Source organism: Penicillium coprophilum (assembly GCF_028826855.1).
Source record: "Penicillium coprophilum strain IBT 35676 chromosome Unknown utg000004l_segment0_segment0, whole genome shotgun sequence".
NCBI lineage: Eukaryota > Fungi > Ascomycota > Eurotiomycetes > Eurotiales > Aspergillaceae > Penicillium > Penicillium coprophilum.
The window spans coordinates 2,908,275-2,929,119 of NW_026622723.1; the positions used below are offsets into that span (position 1 = coordinate 2,908,275).

At 48.0% G+C, this 20,845-nt stretch overlaps 7 protein-coding genes across 7 annotated transcripts; 3 read left to right on the top strand and 4 right to left on the bottom strand.

The window, feature by feature from the left end:
- Positions 1-788: 788 nt before the first annotated feature.
- N7500_005534 (putative prenylcysteine lyase) lies at positions 789-2,410 on the bottom strand (the record flags this gene model as incomplete). Its single annotated transcript, XM_056676678.1, has 2 exons — positions 789-2,221; positions 2,278-2,410. The coding sequence occupies 2 exons, from the start codon at positions 2,408-2,410 to the stop codon at positions 789-791; spliced, it is 1,566 nt and encodes a 521-aa protein (XP_056531678.1).
- Positions 2,411-2,671: 261 nt separating this feature from the next.
- Positions 2,672-3,997, top strand: N7500_005535 (small subunit rRNA maturation protein TSR4; the record flags this gene model as incomplete). The annotated part of the gene is made up of 2 exons (XM_056676679.1): positions 2,672-2,791; positions 2,864-3,997. 2 exons carry the CDS (start codon positions 2,672-2,674, stop codon positions 3,995-3,997), a joined length of 1,254 nt encoding a protein of 417 aa, XP_056531679.1.
- A 2,791-nt stretch (positions 3,998-6,788) lies between these two features.
- On the top strand, positions 6,789-7,768 carry N7500_005536 (SDR family NAD(P)-dependent oxidoreductase; the record flags this gene model as incomplete). Its single annotated transcript, XM_056676680.1, has 2 exons — positions 6,789-7,099; positions 7,165-7,768. The coding sequence occupies 2 exons, from the start codon at positions 6,789-6,791 to the stop codon at positions 7,766-7,768; spliced, it is 915 nt and encodes a 304-aa protein (XP_056531680.1).
- A 555-nt stretch (positions 7,769-8,323) lies between these two features.
- On the bottom strand, positions 8,324-9,362 carry N7500_005537 (CSN8/PSMD8/EIF3K family protein; the record flags this gene model as incomplete). Its single annotated transcript, XM_056676681.1, has 2 exons — positions 9,155-9,362; positions 8,324-8,894 (listed from the first exon to the last, which is right to left on the bottom strand). The coding sequence occupies exons 1-2, from the start codon at positions 9,319-9,321 to the stop codon at positions 8,324-8,326; spliced, it is 738 nt and encodes a 245-aa protein (XP_056531681.1). The 5' UTR covers positions 9,322-9,362.
- A 646-nt stretch (positions 9,363-10,008) lies between these two features.
- On the bottom strand, positions 10,009-11,340 carry N7500_005538 (folliculin domain-containing protein; the record flags this gene model as incomplete). Its single annotated transcript, XM_056676682.1, has 2 exons — positions 10,009-11,280; positions 11,329-11,340. The coding sequence occupies 2 exons, from the start codon at positions 11,338-11,340 to the stop codon at positions 10,009-10,011; spliced, it is 1,284 nt and encodes a 427-aa protein (XP_056531682.1).
- Positions 11,341-14,435: 3,095 nt separating this feature from the next.
- N7500_005539 (putative regulatory factor Sgt1) lies at positions 14,436-16,395 on the bottom strand (the record flags this gene model as incomplete). The annotated part of the gene is made up of 3 exons (XM_056676683.1): positions 14,436-15,767; positions 15,839-16,038; positions 16,101-16,395. 3 exons carry the CDS (start codon positions 16,393-16,395, stop codon positions 14,436-14,438), a joined length of 1,827 nt encoding a protein of 608 aa, XP_056531683.1.
- Positions 16,396-16,640: 245 nt separating this feature from the next.
- N7500_005540 (putative spindle-pole body protein (Pcp1)) lies at positions 16,641-20,394 on the top strand (the record flags this gene model as incomplete). Its single annotated transcript, XM_056676684.1, has 4 exons — positions 16,641-16,971; positions 17,000-17,211; positions 17,274-20,095; positions 20,154-20,394. 4 exons carry the CDS (start codon positions 16,641-16,643, stop codon positions 20,392-20,394), a joined length of 3,606 nt encoding a protein of 1,201 aa, XP_056531684.1.
- Positions 20,395-20,845: the final 451 nt, after the last annotated feature.

Below are 20,845 nucleotides of genomic sequence, written 5' to 3' on the forward strand. Positions count from 1 at the left end.
TATTAGGTCAGAATGCTATAACCACGTACCAGATAGGATTCTGTACTTGAAATAAAGGATTGAAAATTTGAATTATGCTTCCATCAATTCGACGAACAGAAAATCGGTCCCTGGAATAGGATTGGGCCAATTGTTGTTCTATATCTTTGAGATCCTCTCTAGTCCAAAGCTTGGTACCAGAACTATACAAATCTGCGGCTCTTTGGCTACTAATCCGCCATTTCGAGCATCCGTAGTCAAGGGGGATATTCTCGGATGATGCCAACGCAGGTTCTAAAGCCTGTGGCATGATCTCGTAGGTGCTGGTTGAGGAACAACCCACGTGATGAGTTTTCGGAAAAGGGAGAAGTTGATGTGTGTACAAGGGTCAGAATGAAAGCCTAGGGCTGAGCAGTGATACTTGATAATTGACTGCTTTGTGTATGAGTACCAATGTCAAGTACAGTGACAATTTTGGCTTTGAGGGATCGACAGAAGTACGACCACCTTGGAAGTTTTGCTGCTAACTAGGGAGTCAACTAACTATCTACCTACCTAGGTAAGGGAGTCATGAATAACCAACGCAAGAGGAATAATAAAATTCCGAGAACTGCTTACGGAGATCCAACTGGGACCGTATCGGGGAGCTAAATTTAAAAGGGCAAAGCTAACCGCATACAGTAATTCACAGGTCCGCCGTTCACATAGTCAAAGATAACCGTGCCAAGCGCCCAACACACAGAGGGTGTATTGGGCACTTGGCACGGTTACCCGACTCCCCGATGTATCAATATCTGATGTCCTTGCTTCTACCACGACTGGAACATAAGAGTTGCCACGTTCCGACCCATCAGCGCACTGGTCTCCATTGTCGATATGAAGCTCTCTATACCACCCGTATACCATACACCTGGAGCCAGGAGAGTCTCCTCAAATGTCACTCGCGGATACTCAAGAGGATATGGATTCCATAGTTTCTCATGGAACCAGCTGATGTCACCTTTCAAGAGGTCTCCAATGGTAGTATTGTTCCCCGCAGTCTCACTCTCCAGCCCTAGGATTTGGGCAATGAATCCAGCCGTGGGCCGCTCTGGCGAGAAAATTTTGTAAACGTAGTGTTGCTGTATATCATCAGACTCCGCAATAGGATAATCTACTGTTTGGAGTGTACTAATACTCCAGAAGCTGCTAGGCCCAACTCCAGCTGGGTTCGAACCCAGATCAAGGCCCTCGGGCAGAGTAGTCAAAATGGTCTCAGGCGCTCGAGCATTTGGATTTAGGCCAAAATACTCGGGTGAGATGCGGTGTGGGGATGCAAAGAGCGTGACGTGCAGATTGGAATACGGAATCTCATCTGGGGTATACTCCAAGGGCGGGGAGATGGAGATGTCCGAGTACTGCAAAGGACCGGCAATAACAACTTCGTCGAATACCTCATTTTCGGAGTTGGCAGCGGTGTTTAGCTTTGAGGATACCCGTACAGTTCCATCATCATTGCGCAAAATCTCTGTGGCCGTGGTATTCACTCTGATATTCGCTCCAGATGCCTTCAGCGCGCCATCAAAAATGCGCCAGTTTCCACCCTCAATGGAAACCGCCCCATCCGTAGCCATACAGACAACAGATTCCAAGCCATGAATCAGCTGTAGGTTCTGCCCATAATTCACTCGAGTACTCGCTTGGATGATCTCCCTCGCAAATAGCGAGTCGATGCTATTTGCCTGGAGAAACACATTGCCAGAAGATGCAGTGGCATTTATCAAGTCAGCCGCAATAGCTGCCTCAGTAAGAGAGCTGAAAGGGAACAAGGGCTCGTCATAAAGGCGGAGAAATTTGCCAACAACACTCTTCACCAGATTCTGAGTACGTAGTGGCGCTAGTCCATACCGCCAGAATAGCCGGCCAATATTCCACCAGGTATACGAATTCTTCATCGTGAAAACAAACTGGTTTCCATCCCAGATCCCGATGCTCTCATCGGCCTCCCTAGGCCTTGCATGGTCAGCACTATGGACCGTTAGGCCAAGGTCACGGGAAGCGTTGACCAGGTTATAATTGACCTGGACGAAGATGGAAGCGCCTAGTTCAATAGGGTACGCTGGGTTGTCGAATACATTGACTGTTGTCGAACGGCCGCCGACATGTGATTCACGCTCATAGATGGTGATATCGACAGGGATGTTGGCTTCATCTGCGAGCTTGCGCAGTTGATACGCAGTAAACGAGCCTGCAGCTCCGGCGCCTGTGAACGATATTAGCCCCGTATGTCTTACACTTATTGTATAGAGAGAAGCATACCAATTACTGCCACCCGCTTGGGTGCTGCACTAACGGCTCCTCGCAGTGGCTCTTGCTCTTGCTCTGCTGCATTACCAAAGGAGACGAGTAGGATGGAGTATAGGAAGAGAAAGAGAGGTCGCATAGACCGCATGATTTATGTAGTATTAGAAGCTGGCAGAGCTAATTTGCCGTTGAATAGCCAATACTGATTAGCCAGATATTAGATACAGATCAAATATGAGATGTCCATGGATGAAAAGGATGAATGGGGGTCGAAGGGTCAAGAGCGGACAACTTGGTAGACGTATCGATGTCACGCTAGTCTACTTTAGGACTGGTGCATTTTCATATCGCTTATCTTTTAGAGGGGCGCTTCACAGATTTGATTCACTTAACTCCGAATTAATTCAAGATGGATCCCTACGACAGTGACTCCAGTTTGGATGAAGACTTCACCGATACCGGTGTTCTTCTAGGCTATGCTGCTGAGGATGTCGTCGAAGATGTAATCAGCCATCTTGGAGGCTGGCCTGTATGTGTAACCACTGCGAGGGATCACTCTATACAAACCCATTCCAACTAACAATCGCAATTTTTTGTTCAGAAATGGCTTGATGATGCCTCCCCGGCACCTGGTGACTTTGCCAATTGCAAAGTTTGCAACAGCCCAATGCTGCTCCTCCTCGAATTGCACGCCGACCTGCCCGATCATTTCCCAACCGACGAAAGACGCCTATACATATTTGGCTGCCCCAGAAAACCCTGCAACCGCAAACCAGGCAGTATAAGAGCATTCCGTGCAGCGCGCAAATTCATCGTCGGCGAACAGAACAGACAGGTTGAAGCGAAAGCAGAGGAAACCAAGCCCGTCGCATCAGAGCAACCCAAGCAGGACCTGGGTGCAAGCCTGTTCGGCGCAACAAACCTGACAAGCAATGTCACCTCCAATCCGAACCCCTTCTCATCAGCTTCGGGCCCAACACCCGCAGGAAGCAACCCCTTCGCAACCCCAGTCCAGGCAACGGCACCTACAACCGAGAAGCCCACCGTGTCTGAAAGCGCCCTGGCCTCAACTTTCGCCGACAAAGTGCGCATCTCCTCACCGGCCCCCTCGGCCGCGACAAAGAAAACACCAGAATCGAGCACAACGGCGCCCTGGCCCGCGCAGTCCGCCTTCCCTCCGCCGTATAAGAATTTCTTCCTAGACGCAGAATACGAGACTCTCTCGACTCCGTCTACACCCACAGTGCCAGATAATGTGCAGATCGAACCAATGGAAGAAGAAGGTGCGGGCGGCCCCGAGCTCAAGGACACCTTCGAGTCCGAGCTCGACAAGGACTTTATGAAGTTCTCCATGCGCCTCGAGCACAACCCGGAGCAAGTGCTGCGGTATGAGTTCCTTGGTACACCACTGCTGTACTCGACCAGCGATGAAGTCGGTACCCGTCTGCATGCTCACAGTGCTTCTAATGCCAAGATCACCACAACCGGTGCAGGGAGCATGCCAGCTTGTGAATACTGTGGAAGTCAGCGTGTGTTCGAGTTCCAGCTTGTGCCGCATGCTATCAGCATGCTTGAGGAGGGGCGTGCTGGTGTTGGTCTTGGAAAGGACGATGCGGGCATGGAGTGGGGCACTATCATCATGGGAGTCTGTGGTAAGAACTGTACGCCGCAGGAGCTGGGCGTTACTGGGTGGCGGGAGGAATGGGCTGGAGTGCAGTGGGAGGAGACGCGGTAGGTGTAATGTTTTTTTGCATTAGATGAGAGTATTCTGCCTACCCTACGTTGTACATAGCAATGTTACCAGGAAAATCAAATATCTACTACCTATATTCAGAGTGAATTCTACATAGCATACCCAATATTTTGTCGAGGGAACGCCTTGTAACTTTTGTCTAACATCAAATACGGGAAATGGCATCCCTCTGTCGAGTCTCTGCATCAAAAGTCAAAGTTGTACGACGATTCCCCGTGTTCGTAGAAAGCATGTTTATAACAACCTTGGGATGTCTGAATAGCATCGTTGGATTAGAGGTATAGTTCATCGTCATGTTGTGCCACATGCAGTGGCCATAACACCTGATATCTCAGAAAACCTTTGATGGCTGAGTGTATGAACAAGAATAGACAAGATCAGCGAAACAATTACAAACTGACTTATGGATACTAGTCTTGGGAGGGAAACGACTCCCTATATATAGTCCTAGTATCCTCTCTCTTGAAGTTCATGAACATTGTCTACTTAATCTACTTACTCTACTTACTCTACTTACTCTACTTACTCTACTTACTCTACTTACTCTACTTACTCTACACTCCAGTCAAAACAACGTCAAGATGTCTACTATCGAACAGATCTTGGAGAAGTTCAAGGATCAAGTAGTCCGACTCCCATCTCTGTATTCATTGTCCCCTTCCTGGCATCCCAGAGTGGTTCCAGACTTGGATGGAAAAGTGGAGGAGAATCTGGAACTATGGCGTCAACGGTATGCAAATTGAGTCGATTGATATGTTTCAGCCATGCTAAAAACCCCAAGCTGGTTACTGGAGCCCACTGCTTACAAGCGTAATTTGACTGCCGACTGTGGTTACTTCACGCGAGCTGCAAGTCCAGATGCCAACTTGTCAAACTTGCAGATTGGAGCAAGATTCACTAGCTGGGTACGTACTGGAATCAGCATCCTTTTCATCTCTTTGACTAACAAAGAATCCACACCAGCTTTTTGCTTGGGATGACGGTACCTCCATATCCCGTGATCTCGTTGCTTCTAACTAATGTGAGACAGCCCTCGATTTAGGCAGCTTCAATGCTGGGCCGAGGCAACGAGAGCTAATACGAATTGAGATGTCAAGGATTATTCAGAAAGGCCTTCTAGGAAAGACTGACATAGAACAGCCACCTGACTGGAAAGATCCCCCCGTTACTCTGGCTGAATCGTTTTATGGCATAGGGTTCCCGCTTCAAGAAGGAACGGAGCTTGGTATGTTTGTATTTCCTCGTTCAACCTTTGAGGAATTATTGGCTAATCAATGGTACAGAGCCCCTCCAAGACTTCTTCTGTGATGAACTTTGTAGATATGTCACGAGAGTAGTCAACTTCGAAGACGCATTTCAGAATGGTATAATCATGGACCTAGATGTCTATTTAAAAGACCGGATGGAAGCTTCAGGTGTCTATGCAGTGATAGGGCAGGCTTTGTGAGTCTTCCCTCACTACTTTGTCGGCAACTTATTAAAATTCAGGTCAGAATTTTACAGGATATCGCTCTTCCAGCGTGGTTTATCAACCATACTGTACCAAAGGAAATGATGAGACATATCAACGTCATGGTATCACTGTATGTATATGGTCGAAGTAATATAGACCTTTTGCTAAACGATTCATCATAGAAGCAACGATATTGTATCCGCTCGCAATGAATTGGTAAGTTCTGTCAACAGTTCTACAAAACCTCGACATCTGACTAGGTCTAGCGCTGTAAACATGTGGATAACATCATTCCTTTACTCGTCTATCATCAAGGATTGGGGCCACAGGAAGCAACTGATTATGCCTGTCGACTTATTAATGATAGCTATACTGCCTTCGAGAGCCTTGTGCCGGATGTCCTTGCCCTTGCATCTAATAACGGGTTGGCCAGGGTTGGCCAACAAGGGTCTCATGTTTGTCACATGCTGCAAAAATGTGGGCATTGGGCTGGTGAACTGGCTGTATGAAGTCGCCCCAAGTAATCAAATGGCTTGAGCTTTGTATTTGACAAACTATGGCAGATACCATATCAAACGATATCATGATTTTCGACCAGACGCAGAGGAAACAGAGTCTTTTATCGCCATGGGTTAGTGGGGAAGTAAGTGTTTACATTTCCCGATTGTTGAATATGACATCGCTACCATCGGTTGTTCTTCTTGCCATTTCGGTTCTCTGGGTATCCCTTTGTTGGTACCTAATACTTGTAAGTAACCTCATCTACTCCACATACACACGCCAAGATGTTTCCCATCCTAAGAGAGATAAAAGCGCAAGGAAGTTGTTTTATTCCAAATATCTCGAGGCAATGCTGACAGCTGGTGACCCCACAACGCTACAACCACACAGGTAATGCACCATCTTGGAAGAAAGCAGCAGAAAGCCCTTGAGTGCCCAGACCCTACTCGATAGATTCTGGACACGTTTATTGCCACTTGCGTTTTTATACATATGAAGGAAGTTACACCCGGCAGAATTTTGGGCATAACCACATAGACCTTTCTGACCATACATATACTTCAGTTTCAAGCTATGATGACCTGGGGTCAACTGGAAAGCCGATCCAACAAATCATACAATGCAGACGGTGTTCGATTCGGTCTTAGTCTGACGCAGCCAGACTCACTCTCAGCATTCAATGCAGGATTGAATAATTCACCGATGCAAATCGAGTAGCTGTGCGACATCAAGTGTCCGTCCATCCACTATATATTTGAGTAAGATTGGCCTGGACGCCAGTTTTCCAACAAGACCCCCAAAGCAACCAATCTACCCACAATGGTCGAAGCAACTCTAGAGGGACAAGTCGGTGTTGTCACCGGCGCAGGCTCAGCCTATGGCATTGGTCGTTCTATAGTACTTGCAGCAGCAAAATCCGGAGCAAAAGTCGTCTACGCCTGCGACATCAGCTCGAGCTACTTTGCAGATCTCCAAGAGACTGTGAAAGCCACCGGATACGACACGACAGTGGAATGTCATATCCTCGATATTTCATCCGAGGAACAGACGCTTATCCTAATGCAACATATATTGAAGAATTATGGTCGTTTGGACTTCTACTTTGCCAATGCAGGTTTTGTGATATATCGGTAAGTTTTGAGTGATTTCATATATTTCCATTTCTCGATAACAGTAAAGCTAACTAGTGCTTGAGTGGTCTGAACGACCTCTCGGTGTCACAATTCGAACGCGCAATGGCAGTCATGCAAACCGGAACCTTTCTCGCACTGAAATACGGCTCCCAGGCCATGAGTGTGACATCCTCGGACAAACCCACTCCAAAGGGAAATATAATAGTTACCTCATCGTGTGCAGCACTCAGCGGTGCATTTGCAGACATGGCATACACAACAGCGAAGAATGGCTGCAATGGTCTCGTGCGAAGCGGCTCTGTTCAACTGTCCTCTAGCAATATCCGCGTTAATGCCGTTGCGCCTGGTCCTGTCGCTACAAGCTTATTGTCTACTTCAAGACTTGCTGAAGAAGGTGTGGAATATAAACTTGAAAAGACGGTCGAGGAAATTCAGAAACGCTCGGCTAGTGTCTATCAGGGGTTTGGAATAGGTGAAGAGCAGAAATACTATTATAATCGATGCAGTGCGCCGGAGGAAATTGCCAATGTTGCTATTTTTTTGGCTTCAGACCTGGCATCGGCGATTAATGGTCAGATTGTTGTTGCTGATAATGGGAAGACAGTGGCGGCGACTGGGGAGGCTTTCACTGGACCGGTTCCTCCTATCAATCCATTTAAATTGTAATCTAGTTAGTGATGCTTTGGAGGAGCTGGATATATTGAATATTGATGTGATCTGAGCTTGTACCCTCTATAGTGACACTATGTCGTGCTATATCTCCCTTGCTTCTACATCTAGAACTGGCTCTGTATGATTTTTTATATTGGGAGCAAAGCCGGCCCTACATGGAGACACGACTGAGGTTATGTTATGGTATGCACATGACATCTTTCTCTCTTCCTCATATTATCCAGTGCAAATATTTGCATGGACAAGTAAAAAAAAGAATCCAATACAGACAAGAGAAATAGAAGGGAAAAAAAAAAAAAAAAAGAAACAACGCCAGATGCGCCAGGTCCCGACTCATCTCCGAGCCCCTCCTCCATGCGAAATCTATCGTTGGTTCGTCACTTGATCGGGGTCGGGATTCATGAACTCATGTCATGGATGGGAAACGAATTTTCCCTCGCACAGCTTTTTGGGGATTTTAAAAAAGGTGATACGAAAATCGGAAAGAAGTGAAACATTTCGAATCGACGTGAGAAGAAAAAATCAAGAACAATGAGTTTCCGTAAGCATTTATGCGGGCAACTCAAAGCCACGACGGATGACACGACCGAACTGCTCGATGCCGACGTGCTCGCTCTTAACCTCGGAGCGGGCCTCGTTCTCCTTGTTGGTAGGCACGCGGATGAGAGGGCCATCGACCTTCCAGCCGCAGACATCGACGACGAACTTGTCGAGCGCGTCGCGGCTGCGGATATCGAGCCAGGACTCGAGGATCTCGGCGGTGATGGAGCGGAAGGTGTTTCCGACCTCGATCGCGATGCGGATGCGGACGAGTTCCTCGAAGCCGGCAACGTCGGCGGTCAGGTCTGCGTACAGGTCGTCTGAGTTCAGGGTGGACCAGAACTGGGCGTACTGGGCGGACTCGAGGAGGGTGGACAGACGGGCGAGCTTCTGGACGGACTCGACAAAGTCGGAGGTCTGCGAAGCGGATTGAGCTTCAGCGGTGGAGGGGAAGGGCAAAGTGCTTGTTGGGAGCAGGGCGAGGCAAAGCGAGAAGGCGGGCGAGGGGAAGACAGTCAGGGCCTTGGCCAGGATGTTGGTCACGGTGTCGGGTTGGATGAGGTGGGGGTTGAACTGGAAGCTGGATTGTTCGAAGAGGAATGTTGTCAGCTTGGATTCAAGAATCTCAGGATACTACTTTCAAGTGTTCGTGAGAAGCATGCGATGCTACTGGTTTTGACCAATGCATGGGTTCTTCCCATTCAGTATCTTCACAGAATTTCTCAACATGCCCAAGTAGATTATGGGGATGTCAGGTAATAGGAAACGCTTAAAAGATACTCATCATAGTAGAGCTTTTGTTTTCGCAATACAATTTCAAAAGAAAGGAATCCAACTCACAGCTTGAGCAGGGCCAAGTTGGCGTAGCAGTCGAATGAACGGTCCTCGCACTGCTGGGACACATAGTCCTGGAAGACGGTGGTGGTCTCGGGGTTGTACCGGTCGAGGCCATTGAGGATGGCCTCAATATGGGCAGGCCGGGTCTCACACTTGTCGAAGGCGACCATTTTGATATTGCTAAAGGGAGGAGGGAGGTGATGCGGGTCTTTTGTCTCTGCTGTTCTTTTTGGTGGGATTTTCCAAGGTTTGATTTGATTGTGGCCGCGGTCGGATTAACCTAAAAAGGTATTTTTACCCGTAATTTTCCGGACTATACAATACAACTCGACTTTCCGAAAAAAAAAAAAAAGAAAGAAAAGAAAAAGAAAAAAGTGGCCAATGGCCTTGAATCCGTGTTCAAATAATACATAGAATACATATCTCTTGAATGCCTCGTGCGATCATAACATCTCAATCATAACCTAGCGCCAGTCACCAGAATGGAAACCCGCTAAACAGACGTGCTTGAATCGTTGAACTCCGTGAAGATCGAACGAGGTGCCCAAGAGAAGAAAGGCATATCCCCCTCCAGAGAAAAATATGAAATCAAGGCTGGTAAAACAAGAAACTCCGTTCCGTGTTTATCAGACGCCATAGTCTATGCCCATACCCATAACGCAAGAGAAAAAGAAAATAGGCCGAATCCTTGTGCAGAATGAGCAATGCAGAAATCGGTCGAAACTCCTTGCTAACCCGGACAAAAGCACATAAAAAAAAAGAAAGAAGGTCAAGGTTGAAAGTGCCTGAAAAACCAAAAAGAACAAAGCAGGCGGGTATCTCAATAAGAGGTTCATGCAAATGATGAAAAGAATATTTCAAGCCATGACAGGCCGGCGAGGCGCAATGGGGATCGCCTTGGGTCCCGCGGAAATTTCGAGGTTTGACACATCGATGGCGTTGCCGTCAAACCTTTGGTTGTCGTTTGATTGTCTTGCCTGGGATACAAGGACTGGCTGAGAAGGACTAGCGCTTCCTTCGTCCCCCATAGTGCTGCAGACAAAACGTTCCTCGTTGAGAGGGATCCCGCCAAACATTGAGCCTAGCTGCTGAAGAAGTGCGACGAAATGAGCATGTAATTCGGTAAAGATGTATTCATTGCCAACAATTTCGGCCAAATTACGGGCACGAATCTGGCCGGCTGCACGCCGGCCAGCCGGATCCATACCGCGGCCAGTGAGGAAGGAGGAAACAGGAGGATACTGGCGACCGGGCTGTCTTCCGGGGTTGTTCTGTTCATCGCGGGTCTTCTCGTCTTCCTGGAAGCGTTCAGCGGCGTTGACGATGCTGGTTGCAATGCGGCCGAAAGCGCGCCAGATAATGGGGCATGCGCGGAATGCTCTTCCGGCATCTCGCCCCGCCAGTGCGACCAATGCATAACTGCGTCGCTTGCCGCGGGCCATAGGGTCTGGAAGACGGAAAATGTAGGCAATTGTGTAACCAGCGACTCCGTCGCCGAAACAAATGGGCCCGGAGGAAAGTCCTCGGGGCAAGAGCTCACAGCTGAGGGTGCGAATTGAGGAGCGTCGGAGAAGTGCATAGTCAGCGGGTTTCGGCGGTCCTCGCTGGGAGAGATAGGTGTGGATGTGTGTGTGACATGAGGTATCGGAGGTCACCGAGGCAGAGTGAAGGGAATCGGGAGGAGAGGCATGAGTGTGATAATCGGTCTCATCATCCAATTCCGAATGGTTGTTGCCACATGAGTAAACGAGCTCACGCGAGCGAAGCACCGGACTAGTCGAATTGCCTTTGGCGTCGCGGCTTCCAGGAGCACCGGGAGGTAGCTGTTTGCTCACAGTTTCCGGAAGAGACAAGCTGCAACTGGCGCAGGTGTCGCCATTTGCACCACCTCGGTTAGATTTGTCTTCGGGGGAGGCCGGGTGTCCTTTCAGAAAGTATGGGTGATCTTCGATTCTGGGCGACTTGGAATCAATAGATTTGTGAGATCGCTGATCGAAGCGAGACTCCGAAGCCGGAGTACTCTGAGGGGAGTCGGATTCGGGGTGACATTGCGGGCATGAAAAAGGTAGAACCTGCGAGCAAATGATAGAGGTGGGACCATGCACCTCGCAGAAGTGCGTCAAAGAAAGCTTCGAAAGGTCAGTGCAAGCTCTATATTGAATTTAGTTTTTACCTACAATGAAATCCATGGTGGACCTGATCAAGCAATAACCAGCATCTCTAATCCATTGTCGCCAGGCATGACTGGATAATAATGACGAAAGACCGGTATGCGGGTCCACACAGTGACCAGGTTCCGGGGAAAGGTTTTAAGGAAGAAAAGAAAAAGGGAGGTGAGATATTAAAAGAAGGGAGAGTAAGTGTAATGATAAAATAGTCGAAGGGGCTAAAGGGAACTTTTTCGGTCGAAGGCCGGGACTTGCCTTAACTTCCTGGAAGGTCGATGGAAGAATAGAACCTCTCCACTCCATCCACTTTCCACCTTTTTATTTGATCTTTTACATTTTCTCTTCTCTTCACTCTCGTGTCCTCTTTGATTCTCTTACGCTTATCCTCTTCATCTCTTTGTATCGTACCTTTGCTCATATATAGTTACACCACCCTTCCGGATGTGTTCCGATCACATTCTTTTTACGCTCTTCTCCTGGATTGCTGCATGTGAAAGCCATCTAGAATCGACCCATTAATATTTCATATCCGTTCTATCCGTTCTTTGCCTAGCGTCTTCTGGCTGTTCTCATCTGCCCTTGGACCGTTGCGTAGAAGTGGATATCTACTGCAAACAGGGGCTCCATTGTAAGATACCCAATGATCGGGCCGTTAATTCACCACATATTATTAATCTCGTACTCTCTCGATGATTTGAATCGTAATACATTTCCATCTTGAATCAGATTTATATGATCTATCAATTAGAACAGGGGTTCACCGCTCCCTATTTCGGGTCTCTTCTGTAAGGGTTTTGCTTTTGCTTTTTTCTTTTTTCTTTTTCTTTTGACTTTTCATGTCACTCGAAAATCAGCATGTGTCAGATCAGTCGACAGCCGTCTCCATTCCAGCCCGGGTTTCCTCGGGGAGTAATCTGGAGATAACTCCGTGTTAGGGGGACGGTAAGGAGGTGAAGGGAAGATATCCCTGATCTCCGATTTGTTGAACATGGAGGTCATATTGGATGTGTATCATATAATTACGGAGTACAGGAGTTCGGTTAGCCCTCGAGATAGACGATCTCAAACAAAACATGCTCATCATTCCCTGAGCGGGACACAAAGCAGTTCCGTGGAAAAAGTGGGAATCGGGGGAAGTAGCGTGTCTAGCAAGGATCTTAACTTTGTGGGATTTCCCGACAAGCCCCCGGGACTTGGATATTACACTTTTTCTTGATATCGTAGCTTATGAATCATACATTCGATCATGTATGCAATAATTATATGCTGTACGGATGTATGCAATGGTCAATAAACTGGAGGCTGGTCCACTACAGATCTCTCTGACGATCTTCTCCGGAATTGACTTCCATTAAATCAAGTTATGGATCCATTCATCCGTCCCGTCTGGCAAACGGAGCGGCTTATGTACACCTGGGCATGTTCGATACTCCAGACCGGATACATGTTTAGGTTATTTCCCCAAAGATGAAACAAACATTGATACTCCGAAATGGCAGTTGCCCCGGCATTGTGCCGGGATCTTGAATCCTAGATCCTTGCCGACGGAGCCAGGTGACCCTCCGTACGGAGTATACGGAGAAAGTACCTATCAGGCAGCCTTGTATCACTAGCGCACTAGCGCACTAAGCACACTAAGCACGGTAAGTACACTAATAGTGTATAATGTGTACGGAGTAGTAAGTATTGAGTACTGTCGAGATGATACACCTTCTTGACTATGGATTCTCGTATCCTATCACACCGAATATATTGGTGATTCATTTTAATTTAAGGTGAGGGATTTTAACCCATTAGTAAAAGAGAAAACAAATAAAAAAAATCACCGGTAAACCCACCGGACATGAGCGGATCCCTTTCGCCACAGAGGCACACGACACTCTAACGGGTTTTTGATGGATTGCCGATATCCGGATGATTTCTTTCGGGTCTCCCAACTTTACCCCAAGCTGAATATGTATGTAATTGACTTTCTAACATTGATATTCGATTCGGGAAGGTCGTTTATGTGAGTTCGAAGGCTTGCAGAAGTGGATCCAGTATGAGACATCTTTATATTTGTCAGGAACAGACTAAAAACCACTTGGGTCGATCCAAGACACGATCTAGCCACGTGGAATTCCTAAAGTACTAGATTGCTGATCTTAGATACAACATACATATTACATTATAGCATACAACATACATTATTATATATCTATATATATCTATATATATCTATATATTCAGAGAGCCTTGATAGAGGACAGATTCGGGTTCCTTGACAGGGCTGGGGGTCTATAGCCGACATCGTCAATCATACCTACCTGGTATACGCCTCTTGATACCGTCGCCACCGTGTCGACGTGGCTTCCGAGGCTATCGGGTTGATCTTTACAAGTATGAATTATACATGTTATGCAGTTCCAGGCCTGCCTTGATGGATTGCCTTAACCCCACTAGGCCAATATCAAACTTGGGGACCGTCCCGTTGAACCATATATTTGAGGAGAGTGGAACATATCTTAAACAAGAATTTCTAACTTAAACTTGCGAACTCTAGAAGGTATATGAAGTATTGAAGCATAAGTATAAACCGTCTCATGACATATGTGAGGGGTTTAGCAGACATCTAATTCATTACATCTGTAGGAGGGCATGTGACTACTCAACCTAAATATAAATCAAGATTGTGAGCACCAAAGCCTCATGTAGCTGTTACGGGTAAAATTGTCAAGTCTGACCCATGATTATCTGGTGACTGCCCAAGGGAGGTTGGGCAGGGGTACGAGTTGACCACCTGAAAGATGAAACCAGATGTGCTTTTCTTGTTTTCCATCTATAGCCACCATGGCATTTGCAAGATGCTGGTTCAACTGCGTCATCAGCCCCGTTGTCCGTTTCCCAGCGGCGGGTGTGTAAAGCGATATGATACACCAGCAACCAGAATAGGAATAACCCTTCTCTTTGATGGACGGATCGCCTTGTCTTGCTAAAGAGGCATCCCCCTAGTTAAACACAAGGGGCTGGTATTGAATCAATTGCCGATTCAGGACTCAGACCTTGGGACTGCTCTTGCTTTCTCAGTCATGTCGAATGATTATTCACACACGTAGCTCGATCGTGTACGGTCATCTTCAAGGGCGATCATATTTGGGCATGCGCATGTTCATCATTGACAGCATATTGCCCGCCGGACCAGAGGCTCCAGCCTGGCCCTGAAGACTCTCCAGCAGATTCTTAGCGAAATTGATGTTGATGTTCTCATCCTCATCATTTTCATCTTCACTGGAAACCTTGGCAGCCTGGCCTTTGGATGCACTCACTGGACCAGAAGATAATTCATGCGGGCGTCGGTTGAGATCAAGCACCCCCGTCCCTTTCAGTTCCGCCTCCATGAGTCGGGAGAGCTCCTTGATCTTCTCCGTGTCATCCTCATCGTCCGAATCGAGTTCTTCCACTCGTTTGCGGATGGAATCGGGTGCAGAGGGCATACCCATCATCTCTTTCATCATTCTGGAGAATTCCTCTTCGTTGAATGACGCGTCCTTATCCTCGCCGTCACTATCGACTTCCTCGTCATCTTCATCATCGACGTCGGAATCCGTATCAAAGTCATCGATGAAATCGGCACCATCGAAGCCTGCTTTGTTGTCATTTAGGAACTCTTCGAAGCGAGCCACGATTCGTTGAAGATTTTCCTGGGCACCAGAGTCACCGAATTTGCCAGCATCTGCTCCCTTTCCTTCGCCTCTTCCTTTCAGCTCTGTCTCCAGGTCTTCATAGTTGATATCAAGCCATTTCTCATCATCTTCTCGCTTTTCCCAGGTCTCTTCGATTTCTTGATCAGTGGGAAGGGGTTCATCCCCTGTCTCCACATCCTCGAGCAGGAACTTCATTTCGCGGACTGCGGGCTTGTCTTGGTTTTGGGGGTCGTACAGCAGCATTTCGAATCCACACGCAAGTTTCATTCCCGCTTCCGCCCGCTCATATGCCTTCTTATCCTCAGTGGAGGGCAGCTTGCCCGCCCAAGAATTTGGCACAGGGAATTCCTGGCTTTTGAGTTGCGCATATCCGACACGGGTGAACCGAACACTGACATCGACCAAGTCATCTGGCTTGAAAACAAGATCGGACGCATCCTTCGATCGTAGTGGTCGCAAGGCGATCGGATCACGAACATAGAACGCCTCTACGGCAGGTGAAATGTATGCTGGCTTTTGGTGTAGGAGGAATGCAGCCTTGCGAGGAATTGTGATGATGGCGGAGTGAAGATTCTCGCTAATTTGCTGAGGGTATTTGCGCAGACGGTAGAACGCCTCTTCTTGAATTATTGTCGAGCGAAGAATGCGGCCGGGTTCTTTCTGGATAATCTTTCGTGCTTCTGGAAGTGAAATTTTCTCCGTGACCTGTCTCTTCGTCTCCTGCTTGGGTTTGATGATACGGAGATCTCCTTGATGAATCCACACCTGATTCATAGATTAGCTGATTAATATGATATTCCCCATAAGCCCATGTGGAGTAACAAGCCATAGCTCACCCGATTGTCTGCAACGTCTGGTTCTATCCATGCTGGAAGTGTGCCCGAAGCCTCAATGAGAAGAAACTCGCCATCGCCGTCCACCACTTTGACCCATATATCTTTGTGCCTTTTGGTCAATTCACGGAGGAAGTATACAATGACCCATTCATCTTCAATGGAGTCACCAAAGGTGGTGCGGCCTTGTAGTGAAGTGATTCCTAAACCCCGCGACTATTAGCTTCAACTTTATTTAGAGGTATTAAGAAGGAGAGTCATGTACCATCTTCTTTTGTAATTTCCAATCGAAAGGCCTCACGTTGCCAGATATAATCCTTGAGTAAATCTTTGGTTAAATCTGCTGCCGTACGTTGCACCTCGAGCAATCGCGCCCGGGTCTCGGCAGCTTCATCGATAACGGCGGAGGTGGGGGAGGACGGAATATGATAGATTAGATAGTCAACAGCGTCGTCGGGAAGCTCCGGTTTGGGGATAGGACGAAAGGTTGATTGAAACCATGCGCGATCCTCTTCAGAAGTCATAGCTGATCTTGTGTCAAAGACTATGAATGACCTCATGCATTCTTCTGATAGAAAAAAAGCAAAAGCGGCGAGATCATATCCCGTGATTCATACGCTAATCCCAATTAGGTTAGAAATCAACAGAGGTGTCCACGCTAAGCCTAACATAGCCGGGGATAACTCGCCCAAAACACGTCTGTGATTGTCAAGCGTGAACTTTCAGTACACAACTTCGCTCCTGCCCTTATTGACGGTGATGGTCACGCGCTGAATGGTTCTGGCCTACCTCTCCCTCTTCAAACATGGCCTTCCCCTACATCGACACACCGCGCACCGAATACGACGGCAACGCGACTTATCTTACAACCGGATTTCGCAGCGCGGGGCGGCAGCACTTGTCTGCACTCGACTCTCTTGAAAATTCGTTCCAAACACCATCGAAAGACAATGATGTGATCAAAGGCTTCGACAAACGCGTCACCCCGCGCCCTGGTGCTGCTTCCAAGTCAACGAGGAGCGCGTTACGGCAACTTCCATCAACAGCCCCCGGGAAGGGAGAGTTTACTCCATTAATGAAGAGCGCTACGAAGAACAATCTTTTGAGGAACATGTCTGCAACCCGGGGAACAGACGGTCCGAAAAACCCCCGGATATCAGCGAGAGCCTCATCGCAGCAACGCCCACACACCTGGCTTGCCTGCTATGGACATGTCTGATATTTACGAGGAAGGTCGGACGATGGAAGAGGCAACTCCTGTTCCACATGCGGCAAGCAGTAGTGCGCAAAGTACACCATTGCCCGGGTATTCAGGACGCAACGGAGGAGTCCTTGGGGATGGAGGCAATAACTTGTCGCTCAAGGACCAAGCTATGGTACGATACATATTCCAACCTTTAGCTCTGCACGAGCTGCAGACTAATGCTGACATCCTTAGGCCATTGATCAACTGAGCAAAGTCAATTTCAGTTTAAAGCTGAGGATTCACTTCATGGAAGAACAACTGCAAAAAGCTGGTCCGGAATACAATAACGAAGCCCTCAAAGAAAATAGGGAGCTCAAGGTTTTGCGACTGACAATGCAACGCGATATTTCCCGATACCGGAAGAGCCTCCAGCAAGCAGAGAAAGATCTTGAGGACTACCAGCTACAGCTAGTGGAATTAAAGGAAAAATCATGGAGGGAGCAAGCGGATCAGACGGTACAACGTGAAATGGATATGATGCGCGAGGAGCTTGAATCGCGTGACCTCGAACTCCGAGAAGTGCGCGACGAATTGAGGCATATCAAAGATACCAAATCGCAGGAGACTGAAAAACTTCGAGACGAGATTGAGGACTTGGAAGCAAGCTCGAGAGAGAAAGATCGGCTCCTCGAGGAACGCGAAGAAGAGCTCGAGGATCTGAAACGTAATTCCGAGGAGAATGGCGCAGCTTCAGAGCTGCAGCTTGAGCTTGATCGTGCCAAAGAGCAGATCCAAGAGCTTCATGAAAGTCTTGCCCGAGCCAATTCCGAGACCATAGAGTCACAGGATACAGCAAGGCAGGCCATTGAAGAGAAGGATCGTGCTGAGGAGGACCTGAGAGGATTACAAGACGAAATATCAAACAAATCCTTTACGACCAAAGGACTGAGCCGACAGATGGAGGATAAGGCGGAAAAACTCGAAGAAGAGATACGCGAGCTGCAACGAGAGAACGATGCTCTAACGGCAGAACTGAAGAGTAAAACCAATCATGCAACTCTCATCGAAGAGCGTTATCAGACAATCCAGCATGGCCTAGAGGATAATGCCAATCAACTGGTTGAGGACCTTGATGTGGCCAGACGTGATCGCGATCAAGCCCGGCAGGACCTGAGAACTACATCTACTCGACTACAGGAGGCATTGGATGAACTTCAGCGCGGAACGGACGAAAAGGAACTTCTTCAAACTCGTCATAATGCTCTCACAAATGAATCTGGAGGACTACAACTCGAACTCGACCGTGCACAAGCTAGAATCCGCGAACTTCAAAAAGCGGTTCAAGACGCCACATCTCGCGCTCAGGATGAAGGGCACAACATCCGCTGGCAGCATAAGGCGGAACTTGAACGGTTGCAAGAGGAGATCGAAAACCTTCACCACGAGATTGAGGAGAAGGAGGGCCGTTTTGCAGTCGATCAAAGTCGATGGGAAAGTAGCAAGCGAACTCTACAATCAGAAAAAGAATGGGCAGAAGGCCAGGTGGCAGACTTGAAGCGCACTATCGACACGCTTCAGGAAGCCGGTAGCTCGTACTCTGGAAAGGAGTCCAGGCTACAGGAGGCGATCGAGAGCGAGAAAAAGCGTTACACGCAAGAAAAGTCAATGCTGAACCGCCAAATCCAAGATCTCAAAGACGACCTCGATAAGACAAGACGCGACCTCGATGAAAAACGAGACGAGCTTCTTACGGCGAAGCAGGATGCTCGGGTATCTAGACGCGAAGAGCAAGCACTTGTAGACAAGGTGCGAGCCCTGGAAGACGAGGTGATCGTTTTACAGTCGAGCCTAGCGGATGAGCAAGAACTTGCTAAAGGTCGCCAAAATGGGACATCTGACCTAGACAAAAACCTAGAAAAGTCAATTGCCGAGAGGCAGAAACTCCGTGATCAGCTTGCGAATGCCCATGTCGAGATCTTTGATCTGAAGGCTTCAGTGCAGGATATTGAGGCTGAACGCGTTGAGCTCCAAACTCAACTTGACCGAGTCCAGAACGCAGATGACACCACCCGGTTTGACCGGGACAAACTTGAATTACGCAAGACCGTCACAAGACTTGAGAATGAACTCAAAGTACTGCGAGACGCCAAGTCGTCCCTCGAGGACCAGCTTGTCACGGAAAGTGAGCGATTTGCATCAGAGGAGGGTCGCCTTTCGGCTGAGATCGATCGCCTTCAGGACAAATTGCTTGCTGGCTCTGGTGACCGAGATCGAGAACTTACTTCAGCCAAGACGAAGGTACAGCGCCTGGAGCGTCGCGTCCAAGAACTGGAAGCTCTTCTTGAGCACCAGCCTGTGATGGAGACTGAACAATCTGGTGCACATGGGGATCTCCCTTTCCTTCGACACAGCTTAGAAGAGGCTAGGAAACGCGAAAAGATTTTGCTCCAACGTGAATCCAAGCAGAAGACTTATGCGCAAAGCTACAAGTCACGGGTTGAAGAATTGGAAAAGGATCTTCATGATGCGATAATGAACAAATTCGAGTCACACTCCCCACATAGTTCTCCATCAAATAAGCTTCATGAAGAGCTACGCAGTCTACGAAAACAGGTGGCTGAAGCACACCGATCCCTGCAGAAGGTCAACACGAAGAACCGAGAGCTGGAACGTGCGGCAATGAAAGAAGAGGACCAAAAGGACTTCCATGAGCTTCTTAGGTCCTCCACCCTCGAAGCCGAATCATTGGCCCTGAAACTTTCTGAAAGGGAGGCACGCCTGAACGAATTGAAGACACATATGCGCCGGATTCGCGAAGAACGAGATACCCACAAGCGCGAGGCTGAAGCAACCACCAAAAATCTCAATTTGTTACAAAGACGCCATGACGAAATCCTCGAGAAAACTTCCCTTTCCAAGTCGACTAGCAAAACTAAACATGAAAAAGAGATCCGAGGCTTGGGCAAGGAAATCATCTGGCTCCGTGCTCGCCTGCAGCGTGAGGAAAAGTTCCGCCGTGATCTTGCCTGGAGCAAGGGCTTGATGGAACTTGGTGAACGCGTCCGAGTTGCATGGTTCGTGTCCCCATTCCTATCGAAATTATTTGCAAGACAGCTAACAAATTACCAACAGCAACGAGGCTGATCTCCGTATGATTTCCGAAATGGGCGTGCACGCCCGTGACCGAGCTCCTGTCCGCACCCCACGCCATAAACTAAAATCCGCCATATCTCTAGTGAGGGCCGCTGTTCGCATGCAAAAGATGAGCAATGATTGGAAGCGGACTAAGAAACTGGGCGAGGGATTGAAGCGTGCTAAGACTGAAATGCTCAAGCGCCGTGATAGCTCGAACAAGAGCTTGCTTGGCCAGTAGCTCTAGAGATTGTTTCTCTGTTTATGTCATTCGTTGTGATTTTGTCTCTTGTTCTTCCAGCGTCAACCTTCTGTCATGAGAGATTCCCCCGACATGTCTTGCAAGTATACTGCTCTTTTTTGACCTGTTTTGTGTTTCTGTCAGTTCTTCATTGAGGCCTTTTAGGGCTGGCCTTGTGCCAGTTTGTCCGAATGATTTGTGCATAGTGGCATCCCATCGAGGAATCTGATGATTTAAGAGCCGTTATTCATTTATGTAGCGTCTGCCAGTATAGGCATTGAGCCTTGATTGGCATTAAATATACATACAAGCAACGGCGAAAGTACATCACAAGTTTATTGTCTTCAAGGCAGTATGTATGCTACTTGCAGGATAGACACATGGAATATTTGCTGAGCCAACGCCGCGCCATTGTGAAAAGTAATTGAGAAACGCTTCTAAACACCAAACT